This window comes from Zingiber officinale, chromosome 8B (assembly GCF_018446385.1).
Source record: "Zingiber officinale cultivar Zhangliang chromosome 8B, Zo_v1.1, whole genome shotgun sequence".
NCBI classification, from domain to species: Eukaryota; Viridiplantae; Streptophyta; class Magnoliopsida; order Zingiberales; family Zingiberaceae; genus Zingiber; species Zingiber officinale.
This window is the reverse complement of record NC_056001.1, coordinates 24314197-24336225: the sequence shown is the minus strand read 5'-3', so window position 1 is coordinate 24336225 and position 22029 is coordinate 24314197. Positions and strand designations below refer to the sequence as shown.

The 22029-nt window shown below is 39.5% G+C and overlaps 1 protein-coding gene across 1 annotated transcript; it reads right to left on the bottom strand.

Annotated features, from left to right (window-relative positions):
• Nucleotides 1–384: 384 nt before the first annotated feature.
• Nucleotides 385–6959, bottom strand: LOC122015187 (uncharacterized protein At2g33490-like). The gene is made up of 10 exons (XM_042571945.1): nt 6587–6959; nt 5923–5995; nt 5371–5445; nt 4866–4927; nt 4703–4771; nt 4087–4115; nt 3803–4007; nt 3501–3716; nt 1090–2115; nt 385–835 (listed from the first exon to the last, which is right to left on the bottom strand). The coding sequence occupies exons 1-9, from the start codon at nt 6701–6703 to the stop codon at nt 1117–1119; spliced, it is 1845 nt and encodes a 614-aa protein (XP_042427879.1). The 5' UTR covers nt 6704–6959; the 3' UTR covers nt 385–835; nt 1090–1116.
• Between the last annotated feature and the right edge of the window lie 15070 nt (nt 6960–22029).

The window sequence follows — 22029 nt, the reverse complement described above, 5'->3', positions numbered from 1 at the left end:
TTTGCTCGATATCCTCGATCTGCCAAATCTTTTGCTCAGTTCCCTGGACTAATACTTCGTACATAATCTCTTGACCAGGGCTTTGTACATAATCCCTTGATCAAAACTTCGTGCTCAATCCCTGTCCAAAACTTCTTTACCTAGTATAAACTAGGGCTTACCTGCACCCTCAACTAAACTTGTTAGATTACAAATTAAACTTAAATTTGAATTATTTATTAATATTAAAACTCAGATTTAATACCTTGTACCAACAAAAGTTTGGAGCCAACAACCAATTTTTTACAAGACAAAAAGAAGGGCAAAAAAAAGGAAAAAGACACTGAACTCTACTTTCAGCAAGCACTTTGAATTATCTATTTATTAAAAAAAGATTAAACTAAATTGAAATTTAGATCACGAATTTTGGATATGATCCAATTCATTCAGTTTAATTCACATAGTACAAACTGTATTACTTATGCAAGAGACAAAAACAAATAAAATACTAAAACTGATACAGCACTGGTGTTTCCATTACATGTATACTTGCATTATAAATGACTAATAACGAAAACATTAAACGGTGATCAGCCTCAATAGAATGAGCTATATGTTTTGACGAGATGACAACCAAAACTTATCTACAGCTTCAAGCAATCTTTTCTGTCATTGCGTATCACACATTATTTAAATGGCTAGTTTTTTTTTTCAGATGGTTTATTTGAGAATCTAGTTTGATTTCTGAATGAATAGGAGCTGGGAATGGACAGGCAATTTACACAAAATTGCAGGGGATACAGCAAAAACATTTTATCCTTTTTTCACGCAAGAAAATTGGACCGCAACCTTCATCCTGAAACCAAAATAAAGTTGAGTTGAGCTCTGGAAACTTAGCTATTCAATTTTATGTAGGACCGAAATTAAGATTCCTTCTTGAATGAAAATGGATGATAATGCAAAAGGAAATGAGCCTCTAAATATGTTCCAAAGTGATTTTTCATGTAACTATAAGGTTGTATACATGCTTATTATTTGGATATTCATTTTAAAATAACTAAATGAGAAAATGAATGAGAAGACAGAAAAAAAGAAGAAGCCTTCACTTACTGCATCTCTTAAAAATGCAGGAACTGGCTATGATGTTGTCAATACTGGAAGCATAGTCATTGAGGGTAAATGCGTTGGAGGTGGCGAAGTGATCTCCTCGATTCTGACTGGATTCTGAGGAATCTCCAACAACTTGGACATAGCAAATACTGGTATTCTTCGGCTATTAGAAGGATTTGAGAAACTGCGGCTCATTTCTCCAAGAGAATTTGGCAGTGGATGCACACTACTTGGACGAGATGACATCATATTATTTTTTGCTCTAGAGACCAAGGGACCAGAATAGCCGATAAAACTGGATGGCCCTGTTGCCTTCTCCGAACTAATTGGTGGCCTAGGAAGCTCGTGAAGCTCACTGATTTTAAGAGATGTTACAGGAGGCAAGGTTCTGGAAGCCACATTTGGGGATATAGATGATTTAGGTTTTGGCATCTGCTGAGATGCCGAAGAGACTGGATGAGGAAATTCTGTTGAGTGTCTATATTGAGGGGAAACAATGGGCTTGTTAGAGACTGGCTGGTTTGTTAAAGGGCCAGAGAAGAAGGCATGCCGGTTCAACTTATTAGCAGCATATGCTTCATGTCTATTAAATGGTGGGCCTGATGGCTTCTCTGAGAAATCAGATGGCATCCAGATGGGCCCACTATAAATTCTGTTCCCTGTAGTTGTTGCATTCCTTGATGACTTGGTTGTGCCCAAAAACTCACTTTTCTTAGGTGACTGACTAGCCTTTGTTTCTAGGGGAGTAGTATGAGAACTTGGATGTGCAGCAGTAGTCCGAGGACCTGGACTTCTATCATTTGGTGTAGGTGTTTCTAGAGAGGGAGCAGTATGAGGACTTGGATTTAGGTTCCTATCATTATGCGGCGTAGGCAAAACATAAGCGTGAAACTTCCTCACTGCGGGCAATGTTTCTATCTTCTCAGATGAATCAAGCTTCTTATTAGCAAAAATGGGTGCTGATTGGCTGATATGTGTCCTCAAATTGGATTTGTGCATGCCCGATTGGCTTTTGCAAGTCTTTTCCTGCATGGAATGAAATAAAAGAGAAAATAAAAAACATTAACTAACCAAGCATGATATAATATGAAACGATTCAGAAAGAAATATTTCAGATTTGTGAGGAACTAAAGAAAAGATGGAAGAAACATGCAATTACAGTACATATAAGAATCTAAAATCAACAGGTAAAGCTAACCTATCTGATTGTATTTATCTCCAAAGCCAGATGTAATTAAATATGATAATGATCAATATATCATTGAATGCTCCACCATGGCAAAATGGATGCATATTTGGTAGTGAAATTAACTATTACAAACTAATTTCTTATTTTCAAAATTTAAACATATTATTTTCAAATATCAGCACAGTTCAGATGGATTAGTTGGTTTCTAAATTATGAAATCATAGAAATAGAAAGGTATCCATGTTTCTGTCATGACAAGCATAACATGTCACTTAATGGATAAAAGGGGTAAGGATCCCTGTGTTGCCTTTGTAAAGTGAACTGTACTGTATGAGGAACATGGATTGCTGGGCAGTTAGGAAGCTATGGTTATTAGTTAAAAGAACAAGATGGACAATAAATGCTTTTATTGGCAAATAAGGTGGTACAGACATATTTGGAAGACAAGAAATGTCTTACTAAATGTTGTGACTCAACTTGGATTAACAAAATGAGAAGATGCAGAAGGAAACTTAAAATGATTTAACTGCAACAGCTAAAACCGAATCAAACTTTCTGATTAGGTCTAGGTATATTGCTCAGCTCCAAGTACTAGATCAAAGAAGCAATCCCTGAATAATTAGAGATTTCAGCTGACTATTGTTATCATGTGTCAAAACTTATATTTGACAATTATCCAAAATGGTTCTGAAATTTTGCTGCGAATCAATGTTGTTATCCAATCAGGCTAAGTACAGTCCGCTTCAATAGTGTGTGGGATGGATCTTCATCTTTAAATTCAAGATTTCTCAAACTCTGCAAGTGAGTGTTTATTTCTATCAAGTACATGGTGCTTTGCTTAAACTCTTGATGTCAGTTTTCAGGACATGATACCATTAGATGTGAAATGAAAAATGTAAAAAGAGAGAATCAGTCGAGTCCATCTTGATTTACTTCTATATCGATTGTCTATTCTAACAGACAGTTAAAATCACAAGCAAGTTTGTAATTGTTCCACCATGTGATTTTATTGATTGGCAGTGATAAACTGCATCAAATCTTATTTCCATGGTAGCTGTTTTAGGCAACACTAGTTCACATCAACTTCATAGAAATCACTAATAAAACATATTGTTTGTAGATGCTCGTTTTTGTATGATAATGTCTGTGAGTGCAGTTAAGTACAATATAAATTATGAAAAAAAAAGATAATATATATGCACATTGTATTAAAATACCGTACCTCTATATAGTTTCCAGATATATAAACAACATTCTGTTCTTGGAAACTTTTTTGAAAATTAAAACTTAATCCCTCATCATCACTGCCATAAGTGTCATCATCATTGTCATCTTCAAGATCACTGACACTGTAATCAATATGATGTCGGTCAGCAACTGCTTTAACTTGTGATTCAACCATTTCAAGGGCCTTAAGTCCGTTCCTGAAGAAACTTATCTGAAATCCGAAAAGGGGAGAATTAAGGATAACATTTGATGAAGAAATAGCATATTCCTAATGCATGAATGAGAAGTCAATAGTACCTGTGCAGCATGATGGCGAGTAGCCTGAGTCAAAAGACTTTGAAATTGACCTCTCTTTAATGATTTTACCCGAAAGACAAACCGAGCTGCCTCGTCTTCATAATTAACCTTAGCTTCAAGCAATTCCTTTGTTGAGGTTTTTTCTTGGAAATGACATGACCTCCCTTTTCCTCCACTTGCCACTTCTATGTTTCTATAAGTCTCTCTGAAGAGCAAATCCAAATTAAGAACTAAATGTTTAACATGAATGGAAACAAAATCATAAGTTTGAAACAATTTTATACCTTCTATCATCGCATAAGTGTTTCATTTCCTGCAGCAGAAAAGAATCTTATCAACTAAATAGTATAATTAAATTTTAAATTTGGAACTCATTTCTGGGGCAATATGAAATACCAACAAGAGAAGTTCTTAGCATCATCTCATATTAATTTATCATTCATTTGCTAAATTTACCATCTGGAGTTCTTATACCCAAATGATCTCCTTATCTCTAGATTCTATTGTTCATCTACCATTTTCAAAATTAATCACTCTTAACTATGATCCTTGACAAAGGGTTTTCAACAAGGAAATCACACATTCATATGACAATCACTGGTATGACAAATTAGAATGCAACATCAACAGCATTATAATTGATTGTTCAAGTGGTGACAACGTAACATCATACTATATGCAGAAAGTGTTTGGTCATCTTTAAACTGGTCGTTTTCACAAGGATTGTATTGGCAAAGTCCAATCTGGGTCACCCTAAGCAACATTGTATGATGTCTAGTGACCAATCCAGTCTCAGCCAAAGCACATATGAGATGTGGCCAATGGCCAGGAATTTCTGACTTGAAGATCATACACATGTTGATGTCTTCCAATTAAAAGAAAAGTAAAAGAGTAGCACACCTCTACATTTTCAATCTCACCAAGAAGGGACCTTGATGGCTTATCCATTGTATGCAAGATATGAGAGCGCTGCAAAACAAATAACATTATTCATCGCATTAACATCAAAGCATCCAGTAGTGAACGATTTTGATACATTTATATCACAGCATAGAAGACTCACATAAGAATCGAAATGTTTCTGCAGCTCAAACTGTGCTTTTCCCATCATCATCAAAGCCCTACCTGTAATCAAAGTGGATCTGGTAGTTCAAAAGCTTGAAACATACTTTAATTCATATATATTTGTATACCTAGTAGCTAATCCTTGTTCTGGAATAAAAAGAATGTTACAATGGTATCTAAATCAGGTTATTAACCTTCAGGTTGAATGCAATCCATTTTACACATAGCTCAGTTATAGAAGACTAAGCATATCCATTTTAAGCAAAGTAAGAATGGTAGAGTTGAATTTAGAAACATAAGAGTAAAGAATCCACAGTAAAGGCAATAAATTCAAGAAGAAATAACCAGGATCACATCATCTTCTGCTCAACTATCATAGTATCATAATACCAGTTCAACATATCATGCGCCTTCATTGATATTGCTTTAAGTCAGACCATTGACTTTTAAGATAGTAGCTATTGAAGTGATGTATGGGAAAAAGAAAAGATGGAACTGCTCACCACTGTCTTCATCATCATTCAGTGCAGTTTTCTGAAGTAAACATGTGCCCAGTTCCTCCAGTGCCTCAGAAAATTCTGAAATAAAACAGAACTTGTGTTATGACTAGGTCAATATGACAGTAAATTATATTCATCTTCTTAATACAAGAGTTCTCCTTCATGAATGCTACCATATACATACAGTAGTATAACACATGTATGGTTTTAATCTTTCAAAGAAACTTCTGCAGTTCTACAACAACAACCAGCCCATTCCTGCCCTTTTGTGTAAAAATCGCTATCTCATTGTTTTCTCCTCTCAAAACTTATTAGCTGGATTAGGACTACCATTTTCATCAAACGTTATGCTACTGTAGTCTTACTTAAACCTCAACTAGTAATTAATAGGGCAATAATCACACACATCCGCCTCAAACTATGATATGTTATAATCTTGTCCCAGAATCTAATTAGAACCAAATTGCAAATAAACAAGCATAGTTAAAATATATCATTCCACAGATCACAAACTAAATATCTGTTCTGAACCAGAAATAGACCATGGAGAAGTACCATGCGCATTATTTGCAGTTGTAGCTGCTGCAGACAGTAAACTATCATAGCAGCTTCGCATCTCATGCATATCCTGCCAACAGAGAACATCAGGTTGCCAACTTTTACTGTTACAATCACATGGTAAAGAATGGGAGTTATTTCAGCTTATATTATTTTCTATTACAGTAATTTTTTTAGTTATTACAATTTGCAACATTGTAATCATCAACCTAATCATACTTTATATATCCTTTACTACAATTTCATCTACTTGCCCCGTCAAAAGTCTAGAATAAATTTCAAGGCAGAAAATTATGGTTTAATGACAATGTAATGCAGCCCAAGTTGTCGAGACTCAAAAGCCTGATGTTTTTATAGCACTAATACACCGTTATTCAAACGCTACTTGTAGGTGAAAATTCAAAGAACGCTGGAGTAGATATCAGGAATTAAGCCATCTACTATCAAAAGCAAATCCTTTAACCGAAAGCTGAAAATAAAATTCTGAATGTTTCTAGCCAAAAAAATAAAGAAAAAATTTGCAGAAAAAGGAACCTTTGCACGGAATCGAAGTGAAAAATCACAAATTTTCCCCGCTTAGCAAAAGGACAGCAAAAAAAAAAAAGACGAATCTTCAAAGCATATTCGGTCGAAACCCCCACGAAAAGGCCCGAACACTCACCTGCATGGCACGGATCAGCTCGTCCGGTTTCGTTGAGGGCCGGCGCTGCTGCTTCACCTCCTTGCTCTCCACCTTGTTGACCTTCATCCCTCGAAACATCCTCAGCGGCGACTTCATCTTCCGCGCCCTCTCTCTCCTCCCAACCCCTCAAAACCAAGCGCAAATCCTAAAACTTTTCGATCGAAAACGGAAACTAGTCCCAGATTGCAGCTGGAACGACAAGAGGAAGATCCCTTATCGCGGCGAAAGAAGAAACCAAGCTCCTTCGCTATTCCAACGCGTCGGAAGTGGAAATTGGAATGGCAGATTGGAAGAGGGTTCAAAGACTCGACTGTTTATTTATTTTCTTGTTCATCAGGCGGCAGTCAAAACAAAAATGAGGTAGATGTATTTTTTTTTATCATAAATAATTTTTAAATATTATATATAAAAAAGTCTGCCATGAACCATATTAGCAAAAATGCCCAAAAAATATAATATTTTTTCCGTTAGATGATTGTGGTTTTTTATGTTTGGTCCTAACTATTTGTCATTATTATTTTTAACTCCAACTTCGATTATGGTTCAAAACACTGCCACGGGGTGAAAACAAACAGGTGTAAAGTAACAGCTTGAAAGTCAAATGTAGGAGTTCAAATAAGTGGAAAAAAAATCAATAGATTGAATTAATAATATATATATGTGGTGTAGGAAGGACCTTCAGGTCCATCATCTTTGTCTATTCTATTTGCAACTTTTGACTCGACAAATTAATCTTCAATTATTTCATGACGCCTTGGCTCATGGCATCAACTATAGATATATTAAACATGCCCCGGGCAAAGGTTCAGTGAGGTTTTCTTAATTTTTTTTTTATGTATCTAAGAATCAATCGATTTTCAATTTCAACGAATATTAGAATTTTTCTTACTAAGTGATTGATACAAGAAAGATGAGTTGATAGGTCATTCATGGTAATTTTAATGGTCGGTAAAAAATTTGTATGAGATCGGACTCGTCATCCTAACGTGAATTGGATACAATGTGCCAACTATAAAAATTAGATATTAAACCATTTTTTTATTTTGTTGATAATCAGGTTTTTAATTCTTACGACTCAATTAATTTGAGAGGTAATTGATCTTTTCCTATGAAAAATTTTCATCGACCCTTAAAGGTAAACTTCGAAAGCACAACAATAAGGCATCGGCAGTCCATCCTTGTAGTGTTCGTCGTCCCTATAAGACTGTTCCAACACCTTACAAACTAATAATAACTCAATTTTTCTTGGGTCTGGTCTCTCCATACTAGGCCCAAAGTTTTTCTTGATCACAATACAGATTCGATATTATATCGATCTTTCTCTTAGTCAACTCTATCATATTGGTGCAAGCTTATAGAAATCTAAATAACTTAGGTTGATGTATGGATTTCGGTCAAAATTCATTGATTAACTTAGTAAAAAACTCGAATTGCACCAATTTCAGATATTGTGAGTTTCCAATGTTGCAATGAGTCCAAATTACCTTCCATTACTTATTTTGGTTCCCCGGAAGTACTTTAGTAATATATTAACTTTTAATTAGAAGACTTGAGTTTAATCTCCTAGAGATCAAGATCCTGTTGGACCTAATCTCATAGTAAACTAAAATCATGTTAGATCTAATCTGAGAGTAGACCAAGACTAGTTGGTCCTGGTCTCCTCATCACAACGATACTGATTTTTAGAGAGCAGTACCACCACAGTAAAAATATAATTAAATTATGGTGTTTATTTTTAAAAATTAATAGTATAATAATTATTGCACATACATATAAAGGAAAAAGTAAAAAAGAAAAATTCAATAGAGTAAAAAGTTACATGCAAAAGAAAAAGGAAAGAAACTAAATTTGTTAGTTTTAGTGAGAGAAATGAAAGGAACTAAAAAGTTAGTTTTAGTAGGATGGATAGAACAAGAAGATCATCCAAATTAATGTCTTTTGATCTTTTTGTCCTTTTGTACGAGTCTAGTAGTTAGTGTATGAGATGTTGTTATTATGTGATTTGAGATTCGAATCTCGGTAAAGTTGAGGTAAATGTCTCCCTTATGTGTTAGTCACTATTCCAAAAGCTAGTAATCGCTCGTGATTTACCTCCTCCGTGTTGACTCTGGGATGGATTGATGGAGGCGCTGGGGGTGAGCATATTCATATTTTGCCACCATAATTTAAAATTTTCTCAAATATATACATATCCTTTTGTAAATTCCCAAGGTGTCTTTTTAATTTTTGAGAATATTTTTTTCTTCTTTTATGTATAATCATCGGAAGAGATATTTTTAATTATAAATAAAATTTAAAATTATTTGCATTTCTATATTCAACCTTAGGTTTCATAAAGTGTCCCAAGATAAAATTGAATTGATACTCGGATGGTAAAATTGTCAAAGTTTGAATTTGATTCATTTTCTTATAGAATAAATTTCCCTAGCTCACTTAAGAGACGGTTCAGTATTGATTAGTGTTATCATCTTTTACAACACATGAGGTTTCATAAATTAATTTTAAAATTTTTGTTAGGATCATAAGTGTATGATATTGGATATTACTCTAAAACTACCTAATTGAACCCACAATCTTAAACTAAACACTTGTAAATCAAAATCTAGCTCCTAAGATGCCAAGTGCTATCTAAGTGGTAAAATCTTCATCTCTCATGATAAAATAAAATAGCCTGAGCCTCAATTTAACATAATTCAACGTGTATCTAATTTACTAAGAAAATCTATAAATATGAGAAAAAAATAGCACAAGCTAATCTTTTAATCATCTTATATTTATCTATAAAAAACTTCACTTATATCCCTCGTCGAATGTAAAAATCTCTAAGAAAGAAAAGCTCTACAAGCGATATATATAATTTTCCTAACCTTTAAGCATATTTAAGGTGTCTCTTAAGCTCTAAAATACATGTGAATAAAGTAAAAAATTAAAAATAATCTAAAATCACACTAAAACAATCATAAAAATAAAGTATTTAGGCAAATGTGGATCTTGGTAGTTGGCATTGCCACGTGTAGCATGAAGAAACGATCACTCCAAATGAGATGGATCGATTTCACATAAATATTAGTATTTCATAGTGGTAAAAAATAAATACGTTCTTAATATCTCCATCAATCCATTTCAAGGATAAATAATAGTATTTCATGCTGCTATTTACTATTGACTAGAATTTTTTTTAATAATAAGATATTTAGCTAAACCAATTAACTACAATAGATTGAATTTTTAGTTTCATGGATTGGTGGTTTTCTTTGAATCACGAAAATTAATCTTTGACTGTGATTCATAGTTGAACAATTTAATGGGTGCAAATTTCTTTCTTCTTTGTTTTTTGGGAAAATTTGGTCTGATTAATAAAGGTTAATTTTACTGAATTAAGTGAGCTTAATTTAATACATTATATACTATAAATAAATAAATAACAATGAAATACTTAACTTAAGCTATCGTATATCTCGTCAATAAATAAATGTCAATTCAAATACAAAAGGTCTTCCGTTCTCTGGAGCAAGTTGGTATTCTTAAAAGTTTAAAGAGTCTTTTGCATAAGTGAGCAAGTGGAAGGATTTGATTGACATTTCTCGTCTCGTAACGGTGATCAACGTTCAACTGATGAGACCGGGAATTTAGACCGTTGACTGGAATCCAACTTCTTCTGGTCAAACAGACACGTGGTCGTCAAGGCAGCTCCGATACTAGTTCACTCGTGTTCGTTCACTCCGGTCACCGAATCCAATTTGATTAATGTTGGGTTATGGCCGTAATATTAGATTTGGTTACATCTGTCTAATTCGATTAAGTTAGCCCTTGGGGTGCGACCTGTCCAACTCGTATTGTCTAATTTGACCCTTCAAGTTTGATCATCCCATTTGTGATCAAGTTCTAAGAAAAAAAAATTATTGATCATCAAAATAAATTTAAAAATATTTATATTCTTAAATTTGTCTTTTCATTAGAAAAAATATCCTATAATACATAGTTAAAATTTAAATCTTAGATATTTAATCAATCACATATTGATAAAATTTTGAGAGCAATTTGATGAGTTTAGTTGGATGGATTGAATGTATAATTTAAATGATATGAATAAATAAAAAATAGAATTAAAAATATTTACCTTTCATCCCATTCTTTAAAAAATATTTTACTAGAATGGATAAATAGTCCACTGTCATTTTGAAGTTTTTGAAGATAGAAACTCTATCAGCCTTTTTGAAAAATCAAAAGACATCCTATTAACATTTGGGTATCTTTATTTTAGCTATTTGAAAAATGTTTGTTTCTAATTTAGTTTACAAGACAAATATTAATTTGAATATTTTTATATTAAATTTAAAATATATTTAAAGAATTATGAGAATGTGTTATTTTATCAATGGTAAAATGATGATAAACAAAATTAAAACATTTAGGCGGGTTCAAATTCATCTAGTGTTTACTTGAATGAAAATACAGGAGAATAAAATGAAAAAATAGTTATATTTTTTTCATACAGTTATCTAAATCTTAGAATCACTAATTCTAAGATAGAAAATCCGATCCTACATTCAGCCATCAAATAAATTTAGAAAATGAGATTTATGTTATGCTTGAGCGCCATTAGTTGTTCAAAGTTGTTCAAATGTTGCATGCATGCACTGAAACTCTAATTGTTTAGTAAAAATACTTTGTGACTTATCACCATACCATATCCAAGGTCTCATAGACAAATTTCATTCTTAGGACATCCTGAGTGTTATAATACTCATCATTTTGATGAAAGTATGAGATTCACATGCCACATATATATATATTATATTAACACATTCATTCTCTTACATTATTTTAACATTACTTTTTATTATTTGTGGGGTTCGTTGCTCATTAATCTTTATTTTTATTACAAATTCAATTATATTTACCCAATTTAAATAATTATTATTTAAAATAATTAATGATCCGGCGGTTAGAACAGGGGACCCCCATTTTGAGGGGTCAACGCCACGTGGAAGTCAAAGGGCCAGGTGGTCGACCGGAGAAGGGTGGACCGATCGGCCGACCGGAGAAGGATGGGCCGACCTCCCAGTCGGCCGACCGATGAATGACCAATGGCAAAAGGCACCCCGACAGAGTCGGGGTTCCGACGCTCACTGAACAGGATCGCAGGGCCGAGCGGATGGCCCGCTCGGCCAAAGACATGAGGTAGCATACTGCTAACAGTCTCCACAAAACACGTTATCAAGAATCTCCCAAGTGGACCTCTATATATGGCCGGCCGGACGTAAGGCGAATGCTGGCCGGTCGGACGCCCGGAAGGGAGTAAGGAGAAAAGGACAAGGGACATCTTCTGACAGTTATCATACTCTAGGACTAGGCCATACTCCAAACATTATGGCAGGAGGTTCCGCTGTCCCATCGAAGACGTGCTTGGACTGTAGCAGTATGAGGTCAGGTAAGCTCACTGACAGGCCTTTACTTGGGTATGGGCTAGAGACACGTATACACCTCGGTATGCGTGCACCCGCTTCTCCACAGCCCTATATAAAGGCTCTCATCCTTCAACGGAGGTAGACATTCTACGATTCTTGGAGCCACTTTCTTGTTGAGCTTTACCTGACTTGAGCGTCGGAGGGTCGTCGCCGAGAACCCCTTCCCGGCCCGACTTCTGTGCAGGTTCGCCGGAGGTGCGTGCGACCAGACATAGACCTACATCAGCAACCCGGAGAGCGCCACTTGCCCAGCGTCCGTTGATTCAGCATTCGGACAGGATCAATTAATAATATTATTTTTAAATATATTTATTTAAAATTAAAATAACTAATAATATTAATAATTTTATTTAAAATTAAAATATTATTATAAATTTGAAATGAAGGAGTACAACATATAAACAAAATTACACTTGCATAAATTTAAAATACAATACTTTCAAGGATTGTTGTTATATTATGACTAAATATGTTCAACTAAGTCTACACGAAGTTGGTGATGCACATGACTATCACGTAGTTCGGAATTTGTTCAGAGATAATCATGAAATCCTCGATTTAAACCTTGGATATGTTGTACAAGTTCATCACCTTCATCGTTGCTGTACCAATTTGTCACCTGCTCCCCCTCATCTTCAACAATCATGTTGTGCAAAATAATGCATGCTAACATAATATATTTTAACTTTTTTTTGTACCAATAACGTGTTGGACCTCTGACAATTGCCCATCGAACTTGGAGCACCCCAAATGCTCGTTCAACATTTTTTCTTGCAGCGTCTTGTCTTTCCTTAAACAACCTCCTCTTGGGATCTTCCAGGCAAGGAAAACCCTTCACGAAAGTAGCCCATTCCGCATATACATATATTCTATCTGTTAGATGATACTCCTTTGTATATTGAGTCTCATTGACCGTGAAATTAATCTCTGGGGCGTTTCCTTGCAAGACGTATTGAATATGGGAGATTCGTACAACACATTAATATCATTACGTGAACCTGCGACACCAAAGAATGCATGTCATATCCACAAGTCTTGAGACGCGACCGCTTCAAGCACGATTGTTGGTGATCCATGACCTCTTGTAAATTGGTCTCTCATTATGCATGTAATCAAGGATGCCCAACATTCCAGGGAAGTCGTGCCTCTCATTATGCATTTGAAGAAAACGTTGAACATCATCAGCATTCAACCTTCTCAAGTATCAATCACCAAATAGTTCAACCGCAGAACTTGAACAAACACTTGATGGCGGTTGATTCACCCATGCGTAGGTACTCATCAAGATGGTCGGCTGGGACTCCATAAGACAATTGGCGAATCACATCCGTATTTTTTAGTGGTGACAAACCTTTTCTTCTTGCAGCATCATCCCTCTGATGAAAATACAAAGAACGACTTTCAAGTGCATTAACTATGCAACAAAATAAATCTCTTCGCATGCGAAATCGTCTTCGAAATATTTGATCTGGATACACCGAGTTTGTGGAGAAATAATCATTGAAGAACCTCACATGTCCGGCTTCACGATTTCTTTAAATGAACCTTCTTCTTCGTAGCATCTCCTTATTACTTTAGTATGTGATCCGGCGGTAAGAATGTGGGATCCACTTCCTGAAGGGTCTCAGCTTGAGGACAGATGGAGGGCTGACTAAGCGGTTAATGGCCGCGCCGAGCAGCTGAGTAGGTCCGAGCGGAACCAAAGATAACCCAGTCATGGGCTGGGGTTTCCGACGCCAAGGCGGGAGAACCGAATGGCCGAGCGGGGCGTCTGCCCGGCTGGGACCGAAGGGCCGAGCGGGTGGTCCGTTCGGCCAGGATAAGGGCGAGGGTACGAAGGTTAGCCGAGCGGCCTATTCGTTTGGCTCAGGATATGGGATGTCAATAACGGCATGTCTGATGATTACGCCATACACAAGAGTGCACGATGGAGGATCTTGCCGTCACATCATGGAAAGGTTGATACAGTAGCAGTATGGCCTCATGGACGTCTTTCTGACAGACCCATATCTGGGCATGGTCCTTCTGACAGACCCATACCTGGGCATGGTCAAAAGCAGGTGGTTGCTTTGATTGGCGCGCCCAGGCTTCTTCGAGAGGTCTATATAAGGTCTCCATTTCTTCACCGGAGGTATGCAAGTCTTCATCTTGAGGCCACCTTTTTGTTATTCCTCGCCTGACTTGAGCGTCGGAGGGCCGTCGCCGGGACACCCCTCCCGGCTCGGTTTTGCTGCAGGTTCGCCGGAGCACTCGAGGATCCAGCAGGGAGCGCCACGTGCCCAGTGTCCGTTGACTCCTGGTTCGGACAGGATCAAATTGGCGCCGTCTGTGGGAACGCTCCTGCATCCGAACGGGAACGATGGACGAGGCTGGACGACAACACACGGTGGCGCTTTCAATAGAAGAACTCGACGCTCTGGTCGAGATGAGGGCCGCCAAACTTGTGGAGCAAAAATAGAAAGCAGCGGCCGAGCGGCCGGAGCAACAAGCAACATCTGCGTCGGGTGGCCGAGCGGAAGCACCTCAGGCCACCGTCGCATTCCATCGGCCTTATTTCGCACCCCTGAAGCCGCACCAGCTCGAAGAGATAGAGGATCTTCTTCAGACGAAATGCCAAGGCGGGATGACAGAAAAGGGAAAGCTCCCCGGGCAGACTCATCTCCCGAGCGGATCAATCGCCAATTCTCGGAGGCTATTCTACGAGACCCTCTACCCAAGCACTACGTGCCTCCGACGATCGGCGAGTACAACGGAACAACGGACCCGGATGATCATCTGGGTAAGTTTGATAACACAGCTACACTCCATCAATATACAGATGGAGTAAAGTGCCGCGTCTTCCTTACAACTCTCTCGGGATCGGCTCAACGGTGGTTTCGGAGGCTGCCAGACGGATCCATCACTAGCTTCAACTTCAAGGACTTCCGAACGGCCTTCCTCCACCACTTCGCCAGCAGTCGACGTTATCAGAAGACAAGTGTCAGCTTGTTTGCCATCAAGCAAGAGCCGAGAGAGTCGCTGCAAGCTTACATCCAGCGATTCAATCAAGTGGCAATGGATATTCCAACGGCCACAGCGGAGACGATGATGAATGCCTTCACACAAGGCCTTATGGATGGGGACTTCTTCCGGGCGCTCATCCGAAAGCCGCCCCGAGATTATGATCACATGCTACATCGAGCCAATGAATACATAAACGTGGAAGAAGCACAAGCCGCCCGGAAGAAGGAAACTCCAACCGAGCGGGCACCTATTCATGCCGAACGGAAACAGCACGCCACTCATCAACCGCCGAGAGGACCAAGGGCCGAAGCAATCCGCTCCCCTCGGGTGAGGTCCCAAGTACAAGAGGTAGCTGCTGCTCGGCCCAAGCCGAAGAAGAGGTGGACCCCTATGTTCTGCTCCTTTCACCGGACAGATACGCACAACACGAGGGATTGTCGAAGTCTTCCCTTCGTGGCTAACCCCGTTCCTAGGAATGCCGAACGACGGTCTCCTCCCAGCGACAGGAGACAAAGGACCCATGAAGCCGACCAGACTCGTACCGATAGGCGACATCAACAGACGCCCGATCGGCACCGATCTCCAAGGCAGGAGAATCGCCGAGCGTCAAGAGAACGATCCCGGCTGTCCGCGCGGGAAGAGGAAAATAGAAGCAATACTTCCCGAGGCGAGATCAACGTTATTGCTGGGGGGCCGACCGGAGGAGACTCCAACCGAGCCAGAAAGGCGGGCGTCCGGCAGCTCCAGATCCACGCGGTCGGTTGTAGCCAAGAGCGGGCAAGTGGACCGGAAATCACTTTCGGGCCCGGGGACTTACAAGGAGTTGAAGTGCCCCACGATGACGCTCTGCTCATTAAAGCGGTAATAGTAAATTACACTATTCACCGCGTATTTGTTGACACAGGGAGCTCGGTCAACATCATATTCAGGAAGGCGTTCGATCAGCTGCAAATTGATCGAGCCGAGCTGCAGCCCATGACGACCCCCCTCTACGGGTTTACGGGCAACGAAGTTCAGCCGGTCGGACAGATCCGGCTGGCTACCTCGCTGGGAGAGGAGCCGCTCAGGAGGACCAGGACAATAAATTTCGTGGTGGTCGACTCTCCCTCGTCCTACAACGTCATTTTGGGACGACCGGCGCTCAGCGAATTCCGAGCGGTTGTCTCAACTTTCCATCAGTTCCCCGTGGAAGACAAAGTGGGAGAAGTACGGGGAGATCAGTTAGCAGCTCGGCGATGCTATATCGAGATGGTCCGAGCAGAATCCAACTCTGCTCGGAAGGCACCTCGAATCGAGGTAAATGCCATCACTGAAAAGTCGCCCTCTGTAATTTATGAAGAAAAAGAGGAAGTACAGATTCACCCGACCCGATCGGAGGCTACAACTTTTATCGCCTCTGATCTGGAGGAGGAGCAGAAGGAGGAACTGATCCAATGCCTCCAACGAAATCATGATGTCTTCGTCTGGTCGACACATGAGTTACCCGGAATTTCGCCGAGCCTAGCGCAGCATGAATTGCATGTCCGACCGGACGCTCGGCCAGTGAAGCAGAGAAAAAGGGATTTCAGTGTCGAGCATAATGCCATCATCCGGGCGGAAGTAGAAAAACTTCTGGAGGCCGGCCACATACGCGAGGTGCAGTTCCCGAGCTGGCTGGCCAATGTAGTATTGGTCTCCAAGGCGGGCGGCAAGTGGAGAGTCTGCATCGACTTTCGGGACTTAAACAAAGCATGCCCCAAGGACTTCTATCCTCTGCCCCGGATAGATCAGCTGGTGGACTCTACGGCCGACTGTGAATTAATTTGCATGCTTGACGCCTATCAAGGATATCATCAAGTGCCTCTCGCCCGGGAATATCAAGAAAAAGTAAGCTTCGTAACGGCCGACGACACATATTGCTATAATGTGATGCCGTTCGGATTGAAGAATGCCGGGGCCACCTATCAACACTTGATGAACAAAGTGTTCAAGGAGCAGATCGGGCATAATCTGAAAGTCTATGTGGACGACATTCTTATCAAATCCGTCCGAGCGGCCGATCTTTTCAAGGACATGGAAGAAACCTTCCGAACGCTGCGCAAATATGGAGTCAAGCTAAATCCCCAGAAGTGTCTGTTCGGAGCAAAAGGAGGGCGTTTCTTGGGGTACATAGTGACCGAGCGGGGAATCGAAGCAAATCCCAGCAAGGTGAAAGCTCTGCAAGACATGCCGCCCCCAAGAAATACAAGAGAAGTGCAGAGGTTGACCGGTCGGATAACTGCTTTGTCCAGATTCATCTCCAAAACCGCCGACCGGAGCCTTCCATTCTTCAAGATCCTGCGCAAGGCTACTAAGTTCCAGTGGGATGAAGAATGTGACCGAGCGTTCGGAGAATTGAAGACATATCTTAATTCTCTGCCAGTGCTAGCCAAGCCGATCGGGGGTGAGTCACTTTATATTTATTTGTCGTCAACTGAGCATGCTGTAGGCTCAGCACTTGTGAGGGCAAGGAGCAGCCATGTATTTTCTAAGCCACATTTTAAAAGATGCTGAATCTCGTTACACCGGGCTCGAGAAGTTGGCCTTTGCTTTGGTTCTAGCCGCTCGGCGCCTTCGACCGTATTTCTTGGCTCACACCATCATTGTCCGGACGAACAGTCCACTAGGAAGAGTACTGTTGAATCCAGAAGCGTCCGGACGGCTCATCAAGTGGACGACAGAATTAAGTGAATTTGACATCCAATACCAGCCCCGCTCGGCGATCAAAGCACAATCCTTGGCTGATTTTGTGACCGAAGTGCAAAGGCCAGAGCCGGAAGCTATGTGGAGAATATATGTGGATGGGTCCTCCACTCGGCTCGGAAGTGGGATTGGAATATTGCTGCTCTCACCTCAAGAAGAGAAGATGCACCTATCCGTCCGGCTGGATTATAAAGCTACCAACAACGAAGCAGAGTATGAGGCCCTCATAGCCGGATTGCAGGCAGCTCGGCATGTGGGTGCCGGTCGGGTAACTCTCTATTCGGATTCACAGTTGGCCGCTCAACAACTTTCTGGCACCTTTGAAATCAACAGTGTTCGGCTTAAACTCTACGTTGAGGCCTTTGAAAAACTCAAAGCTACTTTCTGAGAGGTTCTTATATAGAAGATCTCCCGAACGGAGAACCAGGCAGCAGACGAGTTAGCCAAACTCGCGAGTTCAATAACGCCAGTTGCCATTCAGCAACCAATTGAAAAAGTACTGCTGGTGGCGCACGTCGATCGGATGCAAGGCCTCACGTTTCCAAGCGACTGGAGGACACCTATTATAGAATTTCTCCGCTCGGACACTGTGCACACCGATCGGGAGCAGGCTCGGTTGTTAAAGAAGAGAACCAGACGGTTCACATTAATCGGAGACCACATACATAAAAGAGCTTTCTCGAGGCCATTGCTTAAGTACATCGACTCAAAAGACATTCAATACATCTTACAAGAAGTACATCAAGGCTCTTGTGGTAGTCATCCAGGTGATTACTTTCTAGCTCAGAAGATCTTATTGACTAGATATTTTTGGCTTACTTTACAAGCAGATGCCGCCTGGATAGTAGAAACTTGCTTGTCTTGTCAGAGATGTCAAAACATACCATATCGACCTATCGAAGAGCTGAAGGAATCCATCGTATTTTGTCCATTCGACCAGTAGGGAATGGACATTGTCAGACCTTTCCCCATGGCGACCGGTCATAGGAAGTTTCTTCTCATGGACGTGGACTACTTCTCTAAATGGGTGGAAGTAGAACCGCTAGCCAAGATAATCGAGCAGATGGTTATCAAATTTATATGGCAACATATTGTGTACCGGTTCGGCATCCCGCCAGCTAGTGTCCGATAAACAGGCGGCAGTTCACAGGGAGGATGTTAGAGGATTGGTGCAAAAGCTACGATTGAGCAACATTTCACGTCCGTGGCCTATCCTCGAGCAACGGCCGGGAAATTCTCCGTATTCTGCGCGCTCGGCTCGACCATTTGGGAGGAAGTTGGCCGGATGAAGTGCCGAGCGTCTTGTGGGCCATCCGAACGACGCCAAAAGAAGGGACAGGAGTCACACCGTTCCATTTGGTATATGGCGGCGAGGCCGTCATTCCGGTTGAAGTCGGCGTTGAGTCCGCCCGGATCCAGAGCTACGATGATGACAACGCCGAACGGAGAAACATGGAGCTGGATTTGGTAGAAGAGGAGAGGGCAAAGGCGTCCGTTCGGCTGATGGCATACTGTCAGCGGATGAAGCAAAACTACAACCGGCGCGTCATTCCCAGGTCATTCCAGGTTGGCGATCTTGTCTGGAAGAAAGTCAAGCCGGTCGGCGAAGTCGGCAAGCTTGAAGCTCCGTGGGCAGGTGTTAGAGTGTATACTAAAAGCCTAGCTTTTGGTATAAACATTAATCTAGAAATAAGAATCGCATTGGTCAAATGTCTACATTTATGATAAATGTAGTTGCTCAATTAATTTATATTGTAGATAACATGGTGTGTGGTGTCACATACAGAAGATCATGTTATCGGTTCCTTATAAATTATAAACAGTAGCTCACGACCAAGATGGAAAGGAACAAACCATTGGAAGGTCGTAGTGTAATTAGGTATTAGTTTATCTTAACTATATGATTACACTAGTACACTTAGAGTGTATTGAGTAGGACCATTTGAGGTCGTTCCTTTTATACTGACTTTATAAAAGAACTAGACTTGATTATTATGGAAGTGTGTGCTCTTAATCCTAATATAATAACAAGCACATATATTTGATATTTATTTCTTTAATTTATCAATGGGTGAGATTTAGTTCGATAAATCAATAAACCCGATAAGTTGGGAAATGGTATCACTTATAGTGTGTGTTGTTGATTATAGAAGGAAACTGTGTCCTAGAGATACTAGGTTGATAATGTCCTCAAGAGGAGCTCATAAGGATTGTCATGTTAAACCCTGCAGGTGGACTTAGTCCGACATGATAATAAGGTTGAGTGGTACTACTCTTGGACTTAGATATTAATTAAATGAGTTGTCAGTAACTCACTTAATTAGTGGACATTCGATATCTTAAACACAGGGAGACTAACACGCTCATAATAAGAAGGAGCCCAAAATGTAATTTAGGATTGGTGCGGTAGTTCAATAATAGTTCTTTAGTGGAATGAATTATTATTGATGAAATTAAGTTGTGTGTTCGGCAACACGGGATGCTTAATTTCATCGGAGACCAAAACCAATTCCTCCTCTCGGTCCCTATCGTAGCCTCTAGTATATAGAGATTTATACCCACCGATACCCACCTTCTTACCCATCCAATGGGGCCGGCCAAGCTAGCTTGGAACCCAAGCTAGGGCCGCCAAGATCAAGTGGATGAGTCATGTTGGTGGCCAAAGCTTGGGTCCCAAGCTTAGGTGGCCGACCACTAGAATATTAAAAGGATTTTATTAAAATTATTTCTTATGTGGATATCATGATTTTAAAAGAGAGTTTAAAAATTAAAATTTCCTTTTATAGTTTTCTACAAAAGATTAAGAGAAGAGATTAATCTCTTTCCTTATTTGTAGTTTAAAAGGATGGTTTTAATTTTGGTAAAACTTTCCTTATTTGTAAATCATCTACATGTTTAAAGAGAGTTTAAAATTTGAAATCTTTCCTTATTTGTTGATTAAAGGAGGATTTTAAATTTTAAGAAAACTTTCCTTTTTAACCATGTTCATGATTTAAAAGAAAAGTTTAAAAATTAATAATTCGCTTTTATTAGTTTCTACAAAAGATTGAGAAAAGATTTGATATCTTTCCTTTTTTGTAGATTAAAAGAGATTTTAATTTTTAGAGATAACTTTCTTTTTATCCACATGTTAAAAAGAAAGATTTTAATTTATTAAATTTCCTTTTATAAACCAATCATGAAGGATTAAATTATTGGAGAAATTTTATAAATTTCTGAGACAAATTAGGAAGTTTTAATTAATTAAAACTTTCCTTGTTTGTAGCTTTGGTGGCCGGCCATGTAAATTGAGAAAAGGAAAATTGTTTTTAATTAAATAAATTTTTCCTTTTCATGGCAAAAGAATTAAGGAAGTTTTTAATTAAATTTCCTTATTTGCCAAGACCAAGGATTATAAAAGAGGGGGTAGAGAAGGCTTCATGGTGAACAACCTCTATTATTTCTCTCCCTCTTTTCCTTGGTGTTGTGGCCGGCCAACCTCTCTTCCTCTCTTCCTCTTGGTGGTGGCCGAACCTTCTCTATTTGCTTGGAGCTCTTGTGGTGGCCGGATACTACTTGGAGAAGAAGAAGAAGAAGAAGGAGAGAAAGCTTGTATCCCTTGGAGCTTGGTTGGTGGAAAAAGATCTTCATCTTTTGGAAGCTTTGTGCTTGGCCGAAACTTGAAGAAAGGAGAAGAAGGTGCTTTGGTGGATTCTCATCTCGGAAGATCGTTGCCCACACAACGTCCGAGGTTAGAAGAGGAATACGATAGAAGATCAAGAGGTCTTTCTAAAAGGTATAACTAGTATTTTTCCTTTCCGCATCATACTAGTTATTTTTGGAAATAATACCAAATACAAGAGGCTTACGATTCTAGTATTTCGAATATGTTTTTCGAAGTTGTGTTCTTTTGTTTTATTTTTCCTTGTGATTTGATTGTTCTTTTCGGTTAACCTAAAGTTATTTTAGGAAATTAAATATTAGATTTCTATAAAAGGTTTTGTCTAGTCGGTGGTGGTTGCTCCCATATCCAAGAAGGCCATGTGCCTCGCCACGTCAGTACTGGGAACCAATTATGGAAATTAATATTTAATGGAATTAATAACTTAAGGTGATTTGGGTCGAACGTGTTAAGTTTCGCAGGAGATCCAAGTCAAAACCTAAAAGAACAAATAGATTAAGTTTTGGATCAAACGTGTTAAGTTCCGCAGGCGATCCAAAATTTAATTTAAAAGAACACATGGTAGC